The following is an 18,408-nucleotide window of genomic DNA, read 5'->3' on the forward strand; positions in this document are numbered from 1 at the left end:
AAACAAAATATGCCCTCATGTAGTAAGAGGAACAACCACTCCAACACATGATGGGCTGGTACGGAGCGTGTGTTGGGCACAGTTCTAAGCACGTTATATGTATTATCATTTACCCTCACAAGAATCCTATGAGGTAATTATTTTTATTTTATCCTCATTTTGTAGACGAGGAAAGTGAGACACAGTCAGATGGAGTTACTTGCCCAAATTCACAAGTGAATGGTAGAAGAGGATTCAAACTTACACTCTGGTTAGGGGCACCTGGGTGGCTCAATTGGTCAAGTGTCCGACTCTGGATTTTGGCCCAGGTTGTGATCTCATGCTTCATGAGATCAAGCCCTACCTTGGGCTCCATGCTGACCATGCAGACCCTGTTTGGGATTCTCTCTCTTTCCCCCGTCTCTCTGCCTCTCCTGTGCTCGTGCCCTCACTGTCTCAAAATAAATAAGTAAACATTAAAAAAATGTCTCAAAAAGAACTGGGTGACCACGTAACCAACCTGCGCAAGATGGGGGCTCCCGAACCTGGCATGGCACAGTATCTCTTTGACAAGCACACCTTGGGAAACAGTGATAATGAGAGCTAAGCCTTAGGCTGTCTTCCCATCGCCACACGGGTGACTTCCCTGGTCACCGAGGCAGTGCATGCGTGTTGGGGTTACCTTTCCCTTTTCTAGAAGTTGTACCAAAACATCTACTTAACTTCTTTCATTTGTAGCATTCCTTCAAATAAAGTAATTTGGTACCCCCCCCCCCCCAAAAAAAAATGTCTCAAACTTACACTCTGGTATTTAACCACAAAACCATCAGCTTAAATGATATTTACGCACACCAAGTTGATGTAGGATTTTAAAATTGCTTGTATCCAGGGGCACCAGGGTGGCTCAGTCGGTTAAGTGTCTGACTCTTGATTTTTGGCTCAGGTCATGATCTCATGGTTTGTGGGATCAAGCCCCTAACTGGTCTGTCTGCTGACCGTGCAGAGCCTTCTTGGGATTCTCTCTCTCCCTCGCTCCCTGCCCCTCCCCACTGTGTTCACTCTCTTTCTCAAAATAAAAATGAAAACCTAAAATAGCTTGTATCCATTCAATAAAAATTGTATCATCTAAACACTTGTACACGCAAGGTTCTATTGGCATGGTTGGTGCTTTTGTGTGTGACAGAATGAATTTCTTTTTTTAAGACATTACGATAATCCCGTATCTGTATGGGATAAAGGTTTTGTATAAGCAGATTTTCAAAAACTTAAAACTCTGTTTACTTGTATATTTTGAAAAATAAATTTAAATTTTGATTTACCTTTTTTCCCCCTAAAATTTTACCTTCCTATTCTCTTAAACAGAATCTGCTTGATTTAATTATTCGTTTCTGGTTATTCAGAGTCATCATTTTTGCTTTGGTGATCATAATGTGCTAAAGTCCTGTCTCGAAAGATAATTGAAGGTAGAAAGCTGGCTTCTTCCCCATGAACCCAAAGTCCAAAAGACTTTTACTGGTTCCTAAATCTCCTGGTTATGAGTATTTCAGTCTCTTTCACTCTGTTTACTTATGGTGCAACTACGGCTCCTTCTCCCTTTCTGGACTCTATAATTGACTGTGAATCTAAAAGTTTTATAACCAATATTATTAGAATTCTGTGTCCAAAGGAAATCATTCAGGTGGAAGAATGAATACATAATTTTTGTGGCAACTATTTTACTGATTTGGGAGCTGTCTTTATCCTTTTTAGCATAAAGTCTGTTGAATTTTGATGAACACAGGCACATGATCACCAACAAAATGAAGATATAGAACATGCTCATCACTCCAGATAGTTCCCTTGTGCACCTCTGTAATCAGTCCCTTCTATCACCTCCAGCCCCTGGCAACCATTAATCTGTCTTGCCATTTCCAGAATGTCATATAAATGGACTGGGATAGTTTGTGCCTTTTGAGTGTGGCATTTTTTCACTGAGCATAATGCATGGGAGATGCATTCATATTGCTGCTTGTATCAATAGTTCATTTCTTTTTCTTCCTGAGTAATACTGGGTTGGGTGCATGTACGACAGTTTGATTATCCATCACAAGTTGAAGAATGGCCTGGCTTTTGAGTACAATTATTGCCCCAATAAAAATGATTTCCCTCCTTAATCACTTACCAACTTACAGCGGACGACAGAGCCTGAGATGAGGCTTGCAGGCAGGTGGTTTATTTTGGAAAGTGATCTCCAGGAACAGGTGTGGGGGACGAGGGGAACTGGAACTGGGAAGGTCAGGCCTTCAGTTGCTTTACTCTTATTGGGTCATGGTTGCTGTTGTTGCTCTTCATGGAAGCGCCAAGAGATGTTCCATTAAGTTCTAGATTACAGACCTACTTTTTTCCACCCTGATGTGTATTCGAGACCCTAGATACCATTATCTCTGACACTACAGCACGTCCTTTCTTTGCCTGCTGGTTCCCTGGCAGGGAGGTTGCCAGACATCCCAGTGGAACCCTTCTATCTCATTCCCTGGTGGAAGTGTGGCTGCCTGCCTGAGAACCAGCACTTCTGATGCAACTGAATTCAGGTTTGAGGTGATGGAAAGCATACATTCCATAACTGGGTCTTTTGAGAGGCCAGCCTATACCTACACCCTACAGTGACCCGGGGACTCAACTGGGTCGTATGGCCCAAGTGGCAAGGCAGTTTATCCCATAATCTGACCCTAGAGCAGTGCCTCTTTTTGTCCAGACCCCCCTCAAGCTTGGCAGCATTCTGATAAATGGAGCTGAGTAATATTCTGAAGTATAGCATATGCTGCCTCCAAAATCTCAGTGGGCAAATCCAGTGCTTTCTTAGTGGTAGAGACATAAGACGGAACAACTTGAGCTTTACGCCATGGAATTCTGGCAGGCGCTCGACCACTGAGCTCCTGGAAACTTAATTTATGCTGGAATTGCTAAATTCTCACAGGCTTTACGTTCGACCCTTTGGCAGGTTTTCGTTTATCATTTCAATGAGCGTGATATCAGAAAGGTAGTTGACCAGAGTGCTACTCTGTACTGTCCAGATTGCAAGGTGCCTGACTTGAGTTTGGATGTCAGGGCGGGAGAGTTAACAATGCTGCTGGGGCAGAATGTGGTGACTGTGGGGTACAGCTGAGGTGAGGACCACAGGGTCTGAAGAGGTGCGTGGAGGGATCTGATTTTCTGTGTCTTCATTCTGAGTTCAAGGATGACGGGACTCCATTTTGCAGACATGTGATGTATTAGGTTATGTAGTTCTGGGTTCTGCACATAGCCATGTTGATAAATACATGATTAGTCAGGACTGCTTTCCCTTTGGCATGGGTGTTAGGGGCATGAGGAAGTACCAGACTTACTTTTTTGGGCATGTAGGAATGGGATGTGAAAGAGAAGTCACCTGTCGAAAAATTATCCAGCAGTCACCCAACCTCTTAGTAGTTGCAATTTGGTGAAGCTCATTCGAACTGCCTTATAGGTGTTTCAGAAGAGATAACTGCTTTGTGCAATGGAAATCTGAAGGAGAGGAAAATTATTTATGAAAATACTCAACAGGGTTTCCTTCAGCTCACAATAGCAGTATTTCATAGTAATCACATATCTACATGATGGATCGCTGGGAGCTATGGGATTCCAAAAGCAGAGGAATAATATTCCTAGCTATAGGAAGACGGATGCTACTTCGAGTGAGGATATGGCATCAGGAACCCTTTGAAGGGCCAGTGCACAAAAATTATGGTTCCCAAGGTATGCTTCAGCTCCTGAGGCGATCCAAGTACAGTTTAGTTATTTTAGTTCTCTCTCTCTCTCTCTCTCTCTCTCTCTCTTTTTTTTTTTTTTTGTTTATTGAATTAGATTGAACGAGAAGCAATTATTTTAGATAACCTTCAAGAAGATCTCCCTGAAATTTCTAAAACAAAAGAGGCGGCCACCACAGAGGAGCTCTGTGAGCTGCTAGACTGTTTATGCCGTTACCAAGAAAATGTGGAGAAGCAGCAGCTATTACTGACCTTACTTCTTCAGCGCCTAAGAAGTATCCAGAATGCTCCCCAAAGCTTACAGGCTATAGAAACTGGTCCAGCATTTCAAGAGATTACATCGATGCAAGAACGATGCAACAAGTAAGTCTTATGAAAAACAATTAAGGCAACGTGCTTGCTGACTCAGGCTTAAAATTTAGAGAATATTGGCTATTGAAAATATAAAAATATAGAATAATGACAAATGGTATGATGGAATTGCGTTAACACAGAAAAGTATACAGTGTTGGCAATGTATATCCACTGTGGAAACTATTACGATGGTTCTTCAGAAGATTCAAAATAGAATTACCCCAGGATCCAGTAACTCCACTATTAAGTATCTACCCGGGGAAAATGAAAACATTAACTCTAAAAGATACATGCACCTCTATGTTTATTGCAGCATTATATACAGTAGCCAAGATGTGGAAGCAACCTAAGTGTCCATCGATAGACGAATAGATAAGGAAAATGTGGTATATGTGTGCAACAGAATACTACACAGCCTTAAAGAAGGATGAGGTTGGGCCATTTGAGACAACATGGATGGACCTAGAGGGTATTATGCTAAGTGAAATAAGTCAGCCTGAGAAAGACAAATACTGAGAAAGACAAATGTGATTCCACTCATAAATGGAATCTTTAAAAAAAAAAAAAAAAAGTATAAATGAACACAAAGCAGAACCAGAGGGGAGGTGGGTGGGGGGTGGGCAAAATGAGTGAAAGGGAGTGGGAGGTACAGGCCTTTAGTTATGGAATCGGTAAGTCTGGGAATAAAAAGCAGAGCATAAGGAATGTAGTCAATATTGTAACAGTGATGTAACAGGATAGTTGGGGTGAGTGTAGTATAATGTATAAACCTGTCAAATCACTAAGTTGTACACCTGAAACTAATGTAACAATGCATGTCAACTATACTCAAAGAAGGGGGGGGGGGGTGCGGATGGAAAAGATCAGTAACAATGATGAAAACCAGTCCATATTCTCTATCCTGGTATTATTGAGGATGAATAGCCGTTGAATTTTTTTACTCATGATTGCTTTTTTTTTTTTTTCTATTTTTGTAACACATATTCATTATAGGCAGTTCGGGGAATGTGGAAAATTATAAAGATTAATATAACTCCCCTCTTTAATTTTATCATTCAACAACAATCACTGCCAATCACTTACCTTTTTTTGTTATAATTCTATTTTTAAACAAATTATGATAGTACTATATTGTTTTGTTGCATGCTAAATCATTTATCAGCATATCATGTTAGTTTTCCTATGCCATTAAATGTTCCTTAAAACATAATTATGTAATATTTCACCATGTGAATATACCATAATTTATTTAACCAAACTCCTATTATAGAATCTTTAAATTATACATGGTTTTCACTTTTATAAAAACATGGTCGTGAGGGGGCTCCTGGGTGGCTCAGTCGGTTAAGCGTCCGACTTCGGCTCAGGTCATGATCTTGCCATTCAGAGCTTGAGCCCCGCGTCGAGCTCTATGCTGACAACTCAGAGCCTGGAGCCTGGTTCAAATTCTGTGTCTCCCTCTCTCTCTCTGCCCCTCCCTTGCTTGTGCTCTGTCTCTGTCTCTCTCTCTCTCTCTCTCTGAAAAATAAGTAAACATTAAAAAGAAACCACTGTAGTGAATCTTCTTATGCCAGAATCTCTGCATCTGTGATTAATTCTTTGAGAAAGACACCAAGAAGCAGAATCAGTGGGTCAAAGGATATAATATGTTTATGGCTAGAAATACTTACCAAATAGCTCTCAGGAAAGACTGTACCCTCTTAAATTCCTCTACTAATATGGTAGTTACATCCACAGCAAATGGGGTCATCTGTCCCCAAGAGCCCACCCACGCATGACTCCATTCTCACCTCTTAAGTCATATTCAGTTGAACTGACAGATCATGTGGAGGAAAGTCAGATGGAGACAGCAGTTGGAATGTAAAGTGTGAAAAGAGGATTTTTTTTAAAGTTTATTTACTGAGAGAGAGAGAGAGAGAGAGAGAGAGAGAGGAAATAAGAGCAGGAGCAGGGGAGGGGCAGAGAGAGACTGAGAGAGAGAGAATCCCAAACAGGCTCCTCACTGTCAGCGCAGAGCCTGATGCGGGGCTCAAACTCACAAACTGTGAGACCACGACCTGAGCCTAAATCCAGAATCAGGTGCTTAACCAACTGAACCACCCAGGAGCCCCCAAAAGAGGATATTTTGAGATGAACGTTTGGAGAGGCTTTTGACTGAGTGATAGAATTTGGTATATGTTTGTATATGTAGTATATAAACCACTGAAAATTGGTACTTTTCTCTCAGGAAAAATAATCTTCTTTTGCGAACTGTGCCAACATTGTGTTAATTGTTGAAATAAAAATTATTTCCCAAGACAGCAGGATAAGAACAATTTTATTTTGATGTTATGTTAGGCTTTTTCAGAAAGCTCAAGAAAATAAGGAATTGGTGGAGAATGAAACCCAAGAAAGACATTCCTTCACAAAAGAAATAATTACTTTGAAGAATTTATTTCAACAGACCGCAACTTCCTTCCAAAATATGGAATTACACGACCACCCAGAAAAGGCAGAACAGTTCGAGGTGAGTGAGGAATGAAGTGAGGAAACAGTGAATGTGGCTGATACAGGTCTGCAGTCTTGAATGCAAATTCCTTGGGGCAGGGGTAACTCTGTGACTGGAGTGGAGGGAGTGGCCCAGGAGAGAGGAAAGCACGGGCAAAGGCCCCGTGGCATGGTGGGGCCAAGCCACAGGGGAAGATCAGTGTGGTTGGAGTGCAGAGAAGCGTTGCAGGATTTTTCACCTCAATACCTGGGATTCATCGTCTCACCGCTTTGAAGAATGAAGAGGTGGACACAGAATGAACAGCAGGCAAAAGTTTATCAGGGTCTAAGATTAGAAAGTCAGAATAGTATGAAAGCTCTCTTTACAGAGAAGGGGCATTTGAAGGTGAATGCTCCCGACTGTAGGCAAGGGGCTTTGTTTTACAACGTTCTGGACGCTCCCCTCTTTTCTTCCCCTTGTTCGCTCTCAGTTTCTGTCCTTATTGGCTTGATGCTCTAGGTGCTTGGGTTGTCCATTCCTGATTGGCCCAATTCCATTGTATGAGGGGAGATCTATGGCCATATCATTTCTTGCGGGTCAAATGTTTTATGGTCTACTACTTACTTTCAGTCAGGTCTTTTGTCAAATTCCTGAGGGAAACCTGAGGGGGAGGGGAATAGGTGGTACCTGTTACATTCTTAAGAGGAACCTTATGCCCCAGGGGGTTTGCTGTGGTCAGACACCCCCAGCATTGTTCCAAAATGTGCTTTTCCCCCACCCTGGGACCTCGGGTCCTAACCTTTTCCTCTCGGCCTACTGAATCTTGTCTTTTCCTATCACAGTAGAGAGCAGGGAGGTAGGCCGATCTGGACCCAGCAGTCCTGCTTCAACCCCTTTTCAGGCGTGTTTGGTGAACAGGGGTCTCAGAGCATTTATTGAGTAGGGTGTTAGACTACTGCCTTTAGTAGGATGTACTACTTACCTCTGATATAGGTGCCACCGTATTGACTCACAACACTTTTGATACCAAATGTGTGGAGTTTCTTCCCCAAGTCTCTGGAAAGCAATGATTCAATTCAATTCAATTCAATTCAATTCTAACATTAACTACCAGGAGTTAGCACAGACCACGCAGATTGAAGGCTCACTCCCGGCTCACTCCCACAAGACCGCCGCCCCCCCCCTTCAGATGCTAATCACAAGTTCTGGCCCTCCTGTACTTTTGACAGACTGGCTATCAATCAGGGGTTCCCACTACCCCTTCCTCAGGGTTAATGATTTACTAGAATGGCTTGCAGAAGTCAGGAAAGCACTTTACTATTACTGGTTTGTTATAAAGAATGCAACTCAGGATCCGTCGATAAGAGATGCATAGACCGAGGTAAGGGTGAAGAGCCTCCAAGCCCTCTCTGAGTGTGCCGCTCTCCCAGCACCAACTCCAGACTCTCCAGACCTCATCGATTAGGGTTTTTTATGGTGGTCCCATTATGCAGGCACGATTGATTAAATCGCTGGCCATTGATGATTAACTCAATCTCTAGCACCTGGCCCCACCCTAGGGGGTTGGGAAATGGGGCTGGAAGTTCACTTGATTGGTTCCTCGGGCAACCAGCCCTGCCCCCCATCGAGAATCTATCTGGGGGAGCCCCCTACAAGTCACTTATTAGCATAAGCTCAGGTATAGTTGAAAAGGGCTTGTTATGAATAACAAAACGCACTCCTTTACTCCTATCCCAGAAATCCCAAGGGCCTTAGAAACTGCTCAGGAACCAGGGCTGAAGACGAACTGTATCTCTTAAATCACAGTATCCTAAGGGCTGTGCACACGCCCCCGTGTCATTTGGGACCTCATGTCTTTTAGAATGATTCCAGTCCAATGGTAACAAGCGAAACAGACATTTGGAAGTTTACTCAAAAATCACGTGTAGTTGTTAACCATTGCTCAGTGTTGATAGAGGGAATTTACTCTCCCTCAGTCTTCATGGAGAACCCATCCAAGTGTAGCTCTATATTCTCTGACTAGGTCTAGATAAAACCGGACGGCACTGTACTTCAAACCCCACCTTTGTCTGAATGGCATTGTTCTCTAACTTTCTGCCTCTGGATTTGTTCTCTGCCGAGGGTAAAGAAAAGGAAAACAGTGACACATCACGGAGTCATTCAAAATTGTAATCATTCTTCAGTGCGGTGACTCAACCTATTAACACAGATAATGCTACTGAACAGTTACTGTAAAAACAAAACAAACCCCCCAAAAGCCACAGTAAAGTCAAGAAGTATTTTTCCACTGGATCTTTGGGAGACTTTCCCAAACAAATGAGTTTCTCCTTTATAATTAGTGCAGGAGAACGTAGATCAGATTTTGTTTCTAGGCCACAACCAATAGACTATTTGTTCAGGTTTCTTTTATCTTTTAAAGCCCACATTCTTTGCAGGGAACTGGAACCCTCCCTTTTGAAAGAAGTTGAGCTCTGCTGGGCTAATTACATGAAAGCAGACACTTTTGCTTCAAGCGTAGGGCTTTTAGTGGCCTTGAATCATTGTGATGATAATGTAGGAAGAAGCAGAAATGGCAACAAGTTAATAACAACAACAACAAAAAAAACTTCTTTGAAACTTTTTTGCTGCTTGTGGCTTTCTAGATCAAGACTGCAAGTGAGATACAGTCAGATCCTAGAGGTATTTTAGAAGCAGGAGATGTTGTAATGTCTTGTTAGGACAATGGTTTGACACCATGAAGAGATATCAAGTTTAATTCTTACAAACTAGAAAGCATCATCTGACCAAGCAGAGTATCTCTCCTGCTTAATCGGCTTGTATCAGTAGTGAGGCTTTGTCATGCAAAGTGTGCTCATTTAAATCATAAGGATGTGCTGGGAAGCTGCTTTTACTTTGAGAGTTACACTTTTTCCCTGTCCTGTGAGTATTTGAAACTCTCTTGATATTTTTAGGAGCTTCAAAGCATTTTTAAGAAAGGGAAGCTGACTTTTGAGAATATTATGGAAAAACTGCGAATCAAGTATTCTGAAATGTATACCCTAGTCCCTGCAGAGATTGAATCCCAGGTGGAAGAATGCAGAAAAGCATTAGAAGACATAGACGAGAAGGTAATAATAATGTTTGTACTAGTGTTATTATTTACGAGTTGAAGAGATATAAAGAAAAGACGACGTAATGTCACATTTTCATTTGCCCTGATTTCAACTATGACTGTTTTTATAGGGTTTAGATAAGTGATAATTTTGTGTATTGAATACTGAGGTGAAATTGCTCTAAATAAGTGACAGATAACAAAATTAGACAATGTGTTTATTTTTAGTTGTCAGGATGTTTAGTTTTTCTTCTCTTGCATTTAAAAATAGACTTGTCCGTTAGCTTTTACTTGGCTTTTTTTTTTTTTTTTAAACGGAGAATCACTTTAAAATTTTGGACATGAATAATACTTTGCTGTAAAATGTATTCCCTCCCTGTGAGTGTTTTAAAATTGCTACCAAGGGCAATTAGAATATGAATTTCACAACTCACCAGGAATAGCATCTAAGACACAGTGTCCTCACAAAACACATCTGAGCAAATCTTCATCCCCGAATGGGTGAATCTGAAAGTTAGAAGAACAAGTGGGAAATGTTTCCTAGTACTGGAGACCCAAGACGTTAGCAAGACAGATTTATTAGATCCTAGAAAGGCAGCCTACATCCATCCAGCAGAACAAAATTCTGTTTGGTCCGGCATCCACAGAAAGATTTTTGTGTTCTTTTTTGAAACCTGGAGTACCCCTAACTTAATAAAATAGATATCAAGCACATACACAGGAAATCACATTTCAAACCAGTTAACTTCTTTGGCGGTTTTCTTAGGAAAAATCTGATCCGTGAAAAAACATACATACTCCTAATATACATTTATGACAAATTTTGTTGATTTAACACAGAAGAAAATGAGATACTTCCATGAGATACCTTCTCAAGAATCAAGCACTATTGATTTTCTTTTAAGAAAATACTGAGTGTTTTGAGAGCAACTAAATTTGTTTCTGTGAATACTTCATGTGAAGATCTTTTCTTCTTTTCATGTGAAAATCCCCAACAAAATAAATGATCAGAATCACTCTTAAATCTAAGGTTGAGAGTTTCAGCTGTAACTTGTATATTTGTAACAGATTGCAACTGATTTTGCTTGTTTGGTGTGTGAAGGATCCAGGCAGACTCAGAACCATACTGTATAATTTGAAGGACTGCTTACTTTTCCTAAATCTTGGTCTCTCCTAACGTACCGAAGTTATATGCCTTTTGGCCAAGAGAATAACTGTCCCGAATATCAGAAAAATTGTTACATAACAATAAATAGCTATTACAGCAGTTTAAAAACTAACATAGGATTAATTTTTTCCCCTAAAAATCTCAACTGCATTATGGTCTGTGGAATAAAAACATCTTACAAGAGTATCAACATCCTGAAATGTGAAAGAGAGCCTGGGACTCCAGAGTGACTTGGGGCTTCTCAGGACAAGTTCACGTTCTCCCCTGATGTGTAACCATAAGCAAGTCATTTAACCTGTGTTTAGTTTCTCTCTGTGTACCGTCTGCATTAGAAGGTTTTAGTCGTAATAGTTATACAGATATAGTTGTTTTTAAAAGGGTTAAAGGATTATACAGAAGCGTAAAGTATTATTTGGTTATTTAGTGGCTGCTGGGAGAAAGCCTTATCAACAACATGGCCTAAAACAAACAAACAAACCAAAAAAAAAAAAAAACCCCAAAAACCGAGAACAGGAACTAATCAGGTATTTGAAAAATGACACATTCCACATTCATTTGTTATCTTTCCTAGCCCAAGTTATTTTCTTAAGAAAATCGTTCAGATAAAAAAGTTACACTGTTCAGCTACTAGATTTCAGATTGCTGTGAAAACATACACTATAAACATTCGCACAGAGAAAAACTGAGCTTTGTGCCTCCTCCAGAAATAGTGAGTTTTAGAGGGTTATTTCACCCAAATGAATATTATGGTGAGAATTACATTATTTTTAAGTCAGCTTGAGAATAAGCTGGGTTTTATTGAGAACAGTCCTCTGCAGAGGTCTTTGTCATAAAATGAGAGACTGTATAATAAATTATTTACCTCCCTTGGATTTTTTCATATCATTTGCTCCATTGGGCTCTGTCTCAGATAGTACACTCAGTAGCTTTGCCCAACTCAGCACAGACCTGTAGTACAATCTGTAGATTACAACACATTCTTGTTGATTGATTTCCTTCTCCTTTTTTTAGATTGGACTTAAAAGGTCAGGTCAGCACAGCTCCTACTTCCTAGTCTGCTAGTCTACCCTCTCATTAATGTATTAGCTAATAATGGTTTGGGATGTCCCCCCCTAGCATTTACAGGATTTTTGTAACTAAAATCACATAACAATGTATCTATCTCTTCTATCACCTGGACCTGTGAATAGAGTATGGAGCACATCTGTAAGCCAAACGTATCTTTCTCTCGTTATAACAGATTAGCAGTGAAGTTTTGAAAAGTTCACCATCATATACAATGAGTAGAAAAATAGACGAGATTAACAAAGGGCTTCACAATGTGGAAAAGATGTTGCAGCAGAAAAGCAAAAATATCGAGAAAGCTCAGGAAATTCAAAAGGTAATATCCGTCCTTTAATTTCCTTCAGCATTTAGCATTCCTCCTGCTCCTCAGTCATCAGGGTGTGCTCTTTGGATGAATCTGAAGCACAGAGATGCTCACCCAGAGCCTATAGGGCCCCCTTACTGCGTGTCACCTGCAGAGGGTTAGTAGAGAAGATTGCGTTTAAGAATTGTTCTCAGTTTTTCCATGGTGGGAATATGCCTGAACCCCTGAGAGCCTGTGATTGTGAACTAGCCTTTTCACAAGTAGAGTAAGGACCTTATCCTGGAAAGACTGATATAAGAAACATTATAAATATTAATTTTTTTTTTTTAAAGCTAGCACGTTTCTATGAGCAATTCTCGGAGTTTTTGTTTTCTAACGTGAATTAACATGGGGAATATGATATGGAATATTTCTGAAACTTATTTGATTAAAAAATATATTTCAATAGGATTTGAGTGGAATTAACAACTTTTCTTTAGACTACAAGGCGAAGCAGGAAAATAGAAATACCAAATTTATTTGCCTTGTAAAATATCTTGGGAAATAAAGTCTTAGGTAAAACTGTACATAAGCGTGATTTTCTACCACTTAATTCCCCGAGTAAACTCCTGCATGTGGAAAAGCATTCTTATTCTAATCTATGTTTTAAGGAATTATTCTAATATGAATGGAGACTTTTAAAAATAGGTCAAAATATGGCTCACCTTTGGACAAAATCTTGACCCTTAATAAGTAGAGGAAGCTAAGTTAACCAGTCTACTTTTCCCATTTCTAAAAGTTGGGTTCTTAAGCAAATATTAAGTACAAATTAAATATTTTACCTTTGAGAATTCCATTGACAATACAAGGTCAGGCTTGAATCCAATCTATTTGCTAGAATTTTCTGCCACTGCATTAATCCTAAACCAAAACAGATATTTTCTGTTAGCTTTGTTTTTACACTTAGTAAAAATCGTCTTCTTGGGGGACCTGTATGACTCAGTCGGTTGAGCGTCCAACTCTGATTTCCGTTCAGGTCATGATCCCAGGGAAGTGGGATTGAGCCCCATGTCAGGCTCCGCACTGAGTGTGGAGCCTGCTTGAGATTCTCTCTCTCTCCCTGTGCTCCCCTCCCTCAATCGCACACACTCACTCTCTCTAAAATAAAATTTTAAAAAATTGTCTTCTAGATTAAATACACACACACACAGGCGCGCGTGAGGATGCGTGTGTGTGTGTGTGTGTGTGTGTGTGTGTGTGTGTGTGTGTCTGTGTGTGTGATTAACTGAAGCCCCTTTTAAACATAATGTTACCTCGTCACTCTTGAAAGACTAAGGTTATATTGACCTTGTTCGGTGTCATTTGTCTCCGGAAATGTCTAGGTCTTTCTGCTCCCTTACAGCCAATTCTGGTCGTGAAACAAATATAGGTAGACCAAGAGACCTCAGAAATGGTGTCTTTCAATTTAGGTCACAAGTCGTTTGGAGGCATAAGTGAATAAGTGTGCCCGTGATGTTGTTTTGGTAGCACTTACAGGTGCAAATGCAGTGCAAAGACTAGGAATTAACACAATGAACCAGGACCTCTGCATTCAAAGTGACTCATGATTTTCCTTCTCCAGAAAATGTGGGACGAGCTAGATCTCTGGCATTCCAAGCTAAATGAGCTGGATTCTGAAGTGCAGGACATTGTTGAACAGGATCCAGGACAGGCTCAAGAATGGATGGATAACTTGATGATTCCTTTCCAGCAGTATCAGCAAGTGTCCCAGAGAGCAGAATCTAGAACCTCACAGTTAAATAAGGTATGACAGTAACACGTGATAACTACGCTTAGCTTGTATTGAAAGGGCTTTAAAACAAAACTAAAATATATATTCTGAGGCAGCCATTTTCCCTTGAATTGCCAGTTTCGGGTTCTGAAGCTAGAGCCAGATGATAGGGTCAGGTGGGCGCCGGGAGGACAGATTTAACTGCTGTCATCAGCAGGAAGTCTGGGCAAGCAGAAGCAGGTGTCCAAAAGTCGGACCGCAGCAGGAGTCCAGGAGAGCATTTGGGTTTCCCAATGCAATGGGCATTTCCAACAAACAACCTCAAGAGTCCCTGCAGGGAGCCAGCAACAAGAAAGAATGTCATTCAGGAACAAGACACTTTCTCCCTCCCTTCCAAATAGGGGTCGTGGTGGGTGAGTTGTACATGTAATCTAGCAAGAACGAGGCAGGAGCCTAGTGCCAGAGGAACTGGGATATACTAAGACAAGGCCCTGTATGGGAAGACAAAATACGAATCCAGTTTTCAGAATGAAGCATAAAATGGGAACCAGACTAGTTGCAAGGCTAACTGGGAACTGTTCCTGAGACCCATAGCATTGGGTACAACTTCTTAAATCCTTTCTACCTATGGTCGGGGTTAGTCTTAAAAGTTAGAAATGTGAAAACCTGGAGGGGGTGGGCGAGTTGCCCCAGCCACAGGGAGTGGAACCCTGCAGGGCCTGATTTACGGTAACAAATTCTCCATTGAAGAATCACTTGACTCAAGTGGAACGAGTCAGACTATTTGCTCGTGCCTTTCTTTCACAGGCCATACTTAAGATGGAGGCATATCATGACCTTTTGAAGAGTACTGAGGCTTGGACAGAAAATACCAGCCGTTTGCTGGCTAATCCTGCTGACTATGACTCTTCAAAGATGCTGAGTCAGCATGCTAGCACCCTTCAGGTAAGGGTTCTTTCATTTCTTCCTGCGTATGGAAGCTACACAATGACGAGTGGTATAGCTCCCCTTCGTGGTGCTGCCCCCCTGTTCTCCTGAAGAACAACCTTATCTTCAGTCATGCCGAGTGGCAGAAGGAAGGTTGGGACAGTGGCAGGCTCTAGACAGGGATTTTGGAGGCCAGGGTCTAGTTCTTTCTGTCCTGATAACTCCTATATGACTTTTCGGGTAATTTATTGTTTTCCTCCATGGGCCTCGGTTTCCCCCCATCTGTGAAGTGAGGGTGTTGCAGTGAATAGGGATGGTTTTGGTCAATAGAATTCTAAGAAGGCTCCCAATATTCCTGCCCCCGGTGTACACAACCTATATAACCCCCTCTCCTTGAGTGTGGGCAGGAATATGAGAGTATGTGATGAGATAGCCACTCTATTAACTAGGTTATAGTATATGGCTAAGGTAATGGGATAGTCAATCCCATGAATACATGATTGATCATGTTTATATGATTATAAGACTCCCTAATAGCAGACTAGAGAGATTCTCCAGCTGGCTTGATGAGGTGAGCTGTGATATTAGGAGAGGCCCGTGGGGCTAGGACCCTCGGGCAGCCTTTAGAAGCAGAGAGTGACCCCCCAGCCAACAGCCAGCAGGAAAACTGGCTGAATTCTCCCAACAACCTAAATGAACTTGGAAGAGAAACTGTGCTCCAGATGGCACCTTAATAGCAGGCTTGTGATGGCCTTGTAATAGCCAAGGACCTTCCTAAGCTATGCCTGTACTCTGGAGCCGTGAAAACTACGAGATAATCAATTTGTTTTATTTTAAGCTGCAAAGTTTGTGGTCATTAGTTGCACAGCATTAGAAAATGAGTCCGTAGTTCCTTCTAGTTCAAGCATGCCATGTTGCCAAATGCCCTGTCCATTTTGGTGCCTGATGTCTCCATGCTAGCTTACAAAGACAAAACAAATGAGAGTATTTTCCTACCCAGGGCCATGACTGTAAGAGATCTTCCAGATGCCAAGTATTGGCTTAAGTTTTATTGCGAAGGCATATTTTCTTGTCTCATATTATTTAAACCGCAAGAAGGAATCTTCTTAGGAAAAGGTTTATTCTACAACAGTTCTTCGAGTAATCAGACCTCAATGTTGATCCAGCTCCTTTATATCTTTAGAATAGCACAGTGTATTCCCAAGTAGACAGCTTCCTTTATACCTCCCAGATGTTTGAGATTTGTTGGCACATTTCCCCCCATGGTAACAGTTGTAACAATGCTGCCTTTCACCCATTTGTTTCTTTTCTTCCCCTTGCCTGTGATTTCTGCCCCCAGCTCTCGGGTTGGCTTTCCACATCCCTATAGCCTGTCCTTTATTTTATTTTATTAATGAAATTTCTTTGCTTATAAAATGTTTTATTTATTTATTTATTTTGAGAGAGAGGCAGAGGAGAGGGAGAGAGAATCCCAAGCATACTCTACGCTGTCAACGTACAGCCCAGTGTGGGGCTCAGTCTCACAAACCATGAGATCATGACCTGAGCTGAGATCAAGAGTTGGACGCTTAACCAACTGAGCCACCCAGGCACCCCTGTCCTCTTTGATTTAAAAAAATTTTTTTTTAATGTTTATTCATTTTTGAGAGATAGAATGTGAGCAGGGGAGGGGCAGAGAGAGAGGGAGACACAGAATCCGAAGCAGGCTCCAGGCTCTGAGCTGTCAGCACAGAGCCCGATGCGGGGCTCAAACCCACGGACCGCGAGATCATGACCTGAGCCAAAGCTGGATGCTTAACTGAGCCACCCAGGTGCCCCTGTCGTCTTTTATTTTAAATTGCCTGTATTTTCCACCAGTTGCAAGGAGTTTGCAAAGACAGAAGAGAGGAATGATACTCTTTTCCTCAAATGCTTGTTATGAGTTTAAAACAAATTTACAAGAGTGAGTTCAGGCAAAAGCATCTCTAATTTTCCTGTCTTCTACTGACCCAAATGTGATGTGTGAAAGAATCTCAGTCATGAGGACATTCTAATTTGCTGGCCTTAGTGTATGAACTAGAACTTAGTCTAACTCTACTTTCTGAGCTAGAGGAAGTAGGCACAAGAGAAGGCTGATTTACTGTAGAAGGTATCCTCATAAATCCTCCAATGGGAAGTAAGTCTCAAACAACTAGTCATATGTGAATATCCCATTTTGTCCCTATTTTGAAAATAGTTGTTCTACTTTTAAGATACCCTTTTCTACTTTTTTAGCATTACCAGGCATTGATATTTAAAAATGTCTCTTGAAGAAGTATCAAAACTCCCAACTAAGCTTCTACCTGGATTGTATTTGTAAAAATCTTTTTGTAACCCAAAGATGATTCCAGAAATACTGCTGTTGTAGTTAAGAATTATTGAAACATAAATTTTCTTTGTAAAAATAGACAAATTGTTTTTTTACTCAATTTCATTGAGGTATAATTTACATATAGTAAAATACACACATAATATATGCATATATTTTTTTTTACTGTTTATTTTATTTTTGAGAGAGAGCGCAGGGGAGCAGTAGAGAGAGGGAGAGAGAGAGTCCCAAGTTGGCTCTGCAGTGTCTGCACAGAGCCTGATGCAGGGCTTGAACTCATGAACCCATAAGATCATGACCTGAGCTGAAATCAAGGGTCGGATGCTTAACCAACTGAGCCACCTAGGCGCCCCTATGTGTTTTTTAATAAGCTCTACACCCAACTGTGTAGAGCTGTGGGGCTTGAACTCATGAACCCACAGTCAAGAGTTGCGTGCTCTACCGGGGCACCTTGGTGGCTCAGGTTATGATCCCAGGGGCATGGGATCAAGCCCTACCTTGGCCTTTGAATTGAATGTGGAGCCTGCTTAAGAATTCTCTCTCTCCCTTTGCCCCTTTGCCCTGCTTATATGTGCTCACTCTCTCGCTCTCTCTCTCTCTCTCTCTCTCTCTCTCTAAAATAGAATAAAATAAGATTACATTTTACATGACATGACATGACATTACAAAGAGTTGCATGCTCTACCAACTGAGCCAGCCAGGTGCCCCCAGATATGTCTATTTTAAGTGTGCAACTGATGAGTTTTGATAAAGGGATACGATTGTGTAACAATCACCACCACCGTCAATATAAAGCACATCTCCATCACCTCAGAGTTTCCTCTTCCTCTTTCCACAATGTCCTGTAAAGAGAATCGTATAGTATACAGCCTTTTTTACCTGACTTACTTGGTGTAATGTTTTCAAGATTCATCCAGATTGTTAATGTTTATAGATCATTCTTTTGATTGTTGAGTAGTGTTCCATTTGTGGAAATATGCAACATGTTTATCCCTTCACCAGTTAATGGACATTGGCTTATTTCAAGTTTTGGACTATGCTAGGTTAGCAGCTTAAAACAACAGACATTTATTATCTCAGTTTCTGTGGGTCAGGAATTCAGGCGCGACTTAGCTGAGTCCCTCTGGCTCAAGGTCTCTTGTAAGAATGCAGTCACGCCTCGCTGTGGGTGAGGGAGAAGACAGGATGCACT

The 18,408-nt window shown here is 41.2% G+C and overlaps 1 protein-coding gene across 11 annotated transcripts in view; it reads left to right on the forward strand.

Moving 5' to 3' along the window:
- Positions 1–18,408, forward strand: part of SYNE2 (spectrin repeat containing nuclear envelope protein 2) — a 339,505-nt gene that overhangs the window by 193,262 nt on the left and 127,835 nt on the right. For all 11 annotated transcript variants that reach the window (XM_053889485.1, XM_053889486.1, XM_053889482.1 and 8 more), the window contains 6 exons: positions 3,841–4,106; positions 6,435–6,603; positions 9,516–9,671; positions 12,064–12,204; positions 13,793–13,975; positions 14,750–14,887. In XM_053889485.1, coding sequence (XP_053745460.1) covers positions 3,841–4,106; positions 6,435–6,603; positions 9,516–9,671; positions 12,064–12,204; positions 13,793–13,975; positions 14,750–14,887 — 1,053 coding nt within the window. The remainder of the gene's footprint in view (positions 1–3,840; positions 4,107–6,434; positions 6,604–9,515; positions 9,672–12,063; positions 12,205–13,792; positions 13,976–14,749; positions 14,888–18,408) is intronic.

This window comes from Panthera pardus, unplaced genomic scaffold, assembly GCF_024362965.1.
Source record: "Panthera pardus isolate Hobbes unplaced genomic scaffold, ASM2436296v1 HiC_scaffold_24, whole genome shotgun sequence".
NCBI lineage: Eukaryota > Metazoa > Chordata > Mammalia > Carnivora > Felidae > Panthera > Panthera pardus.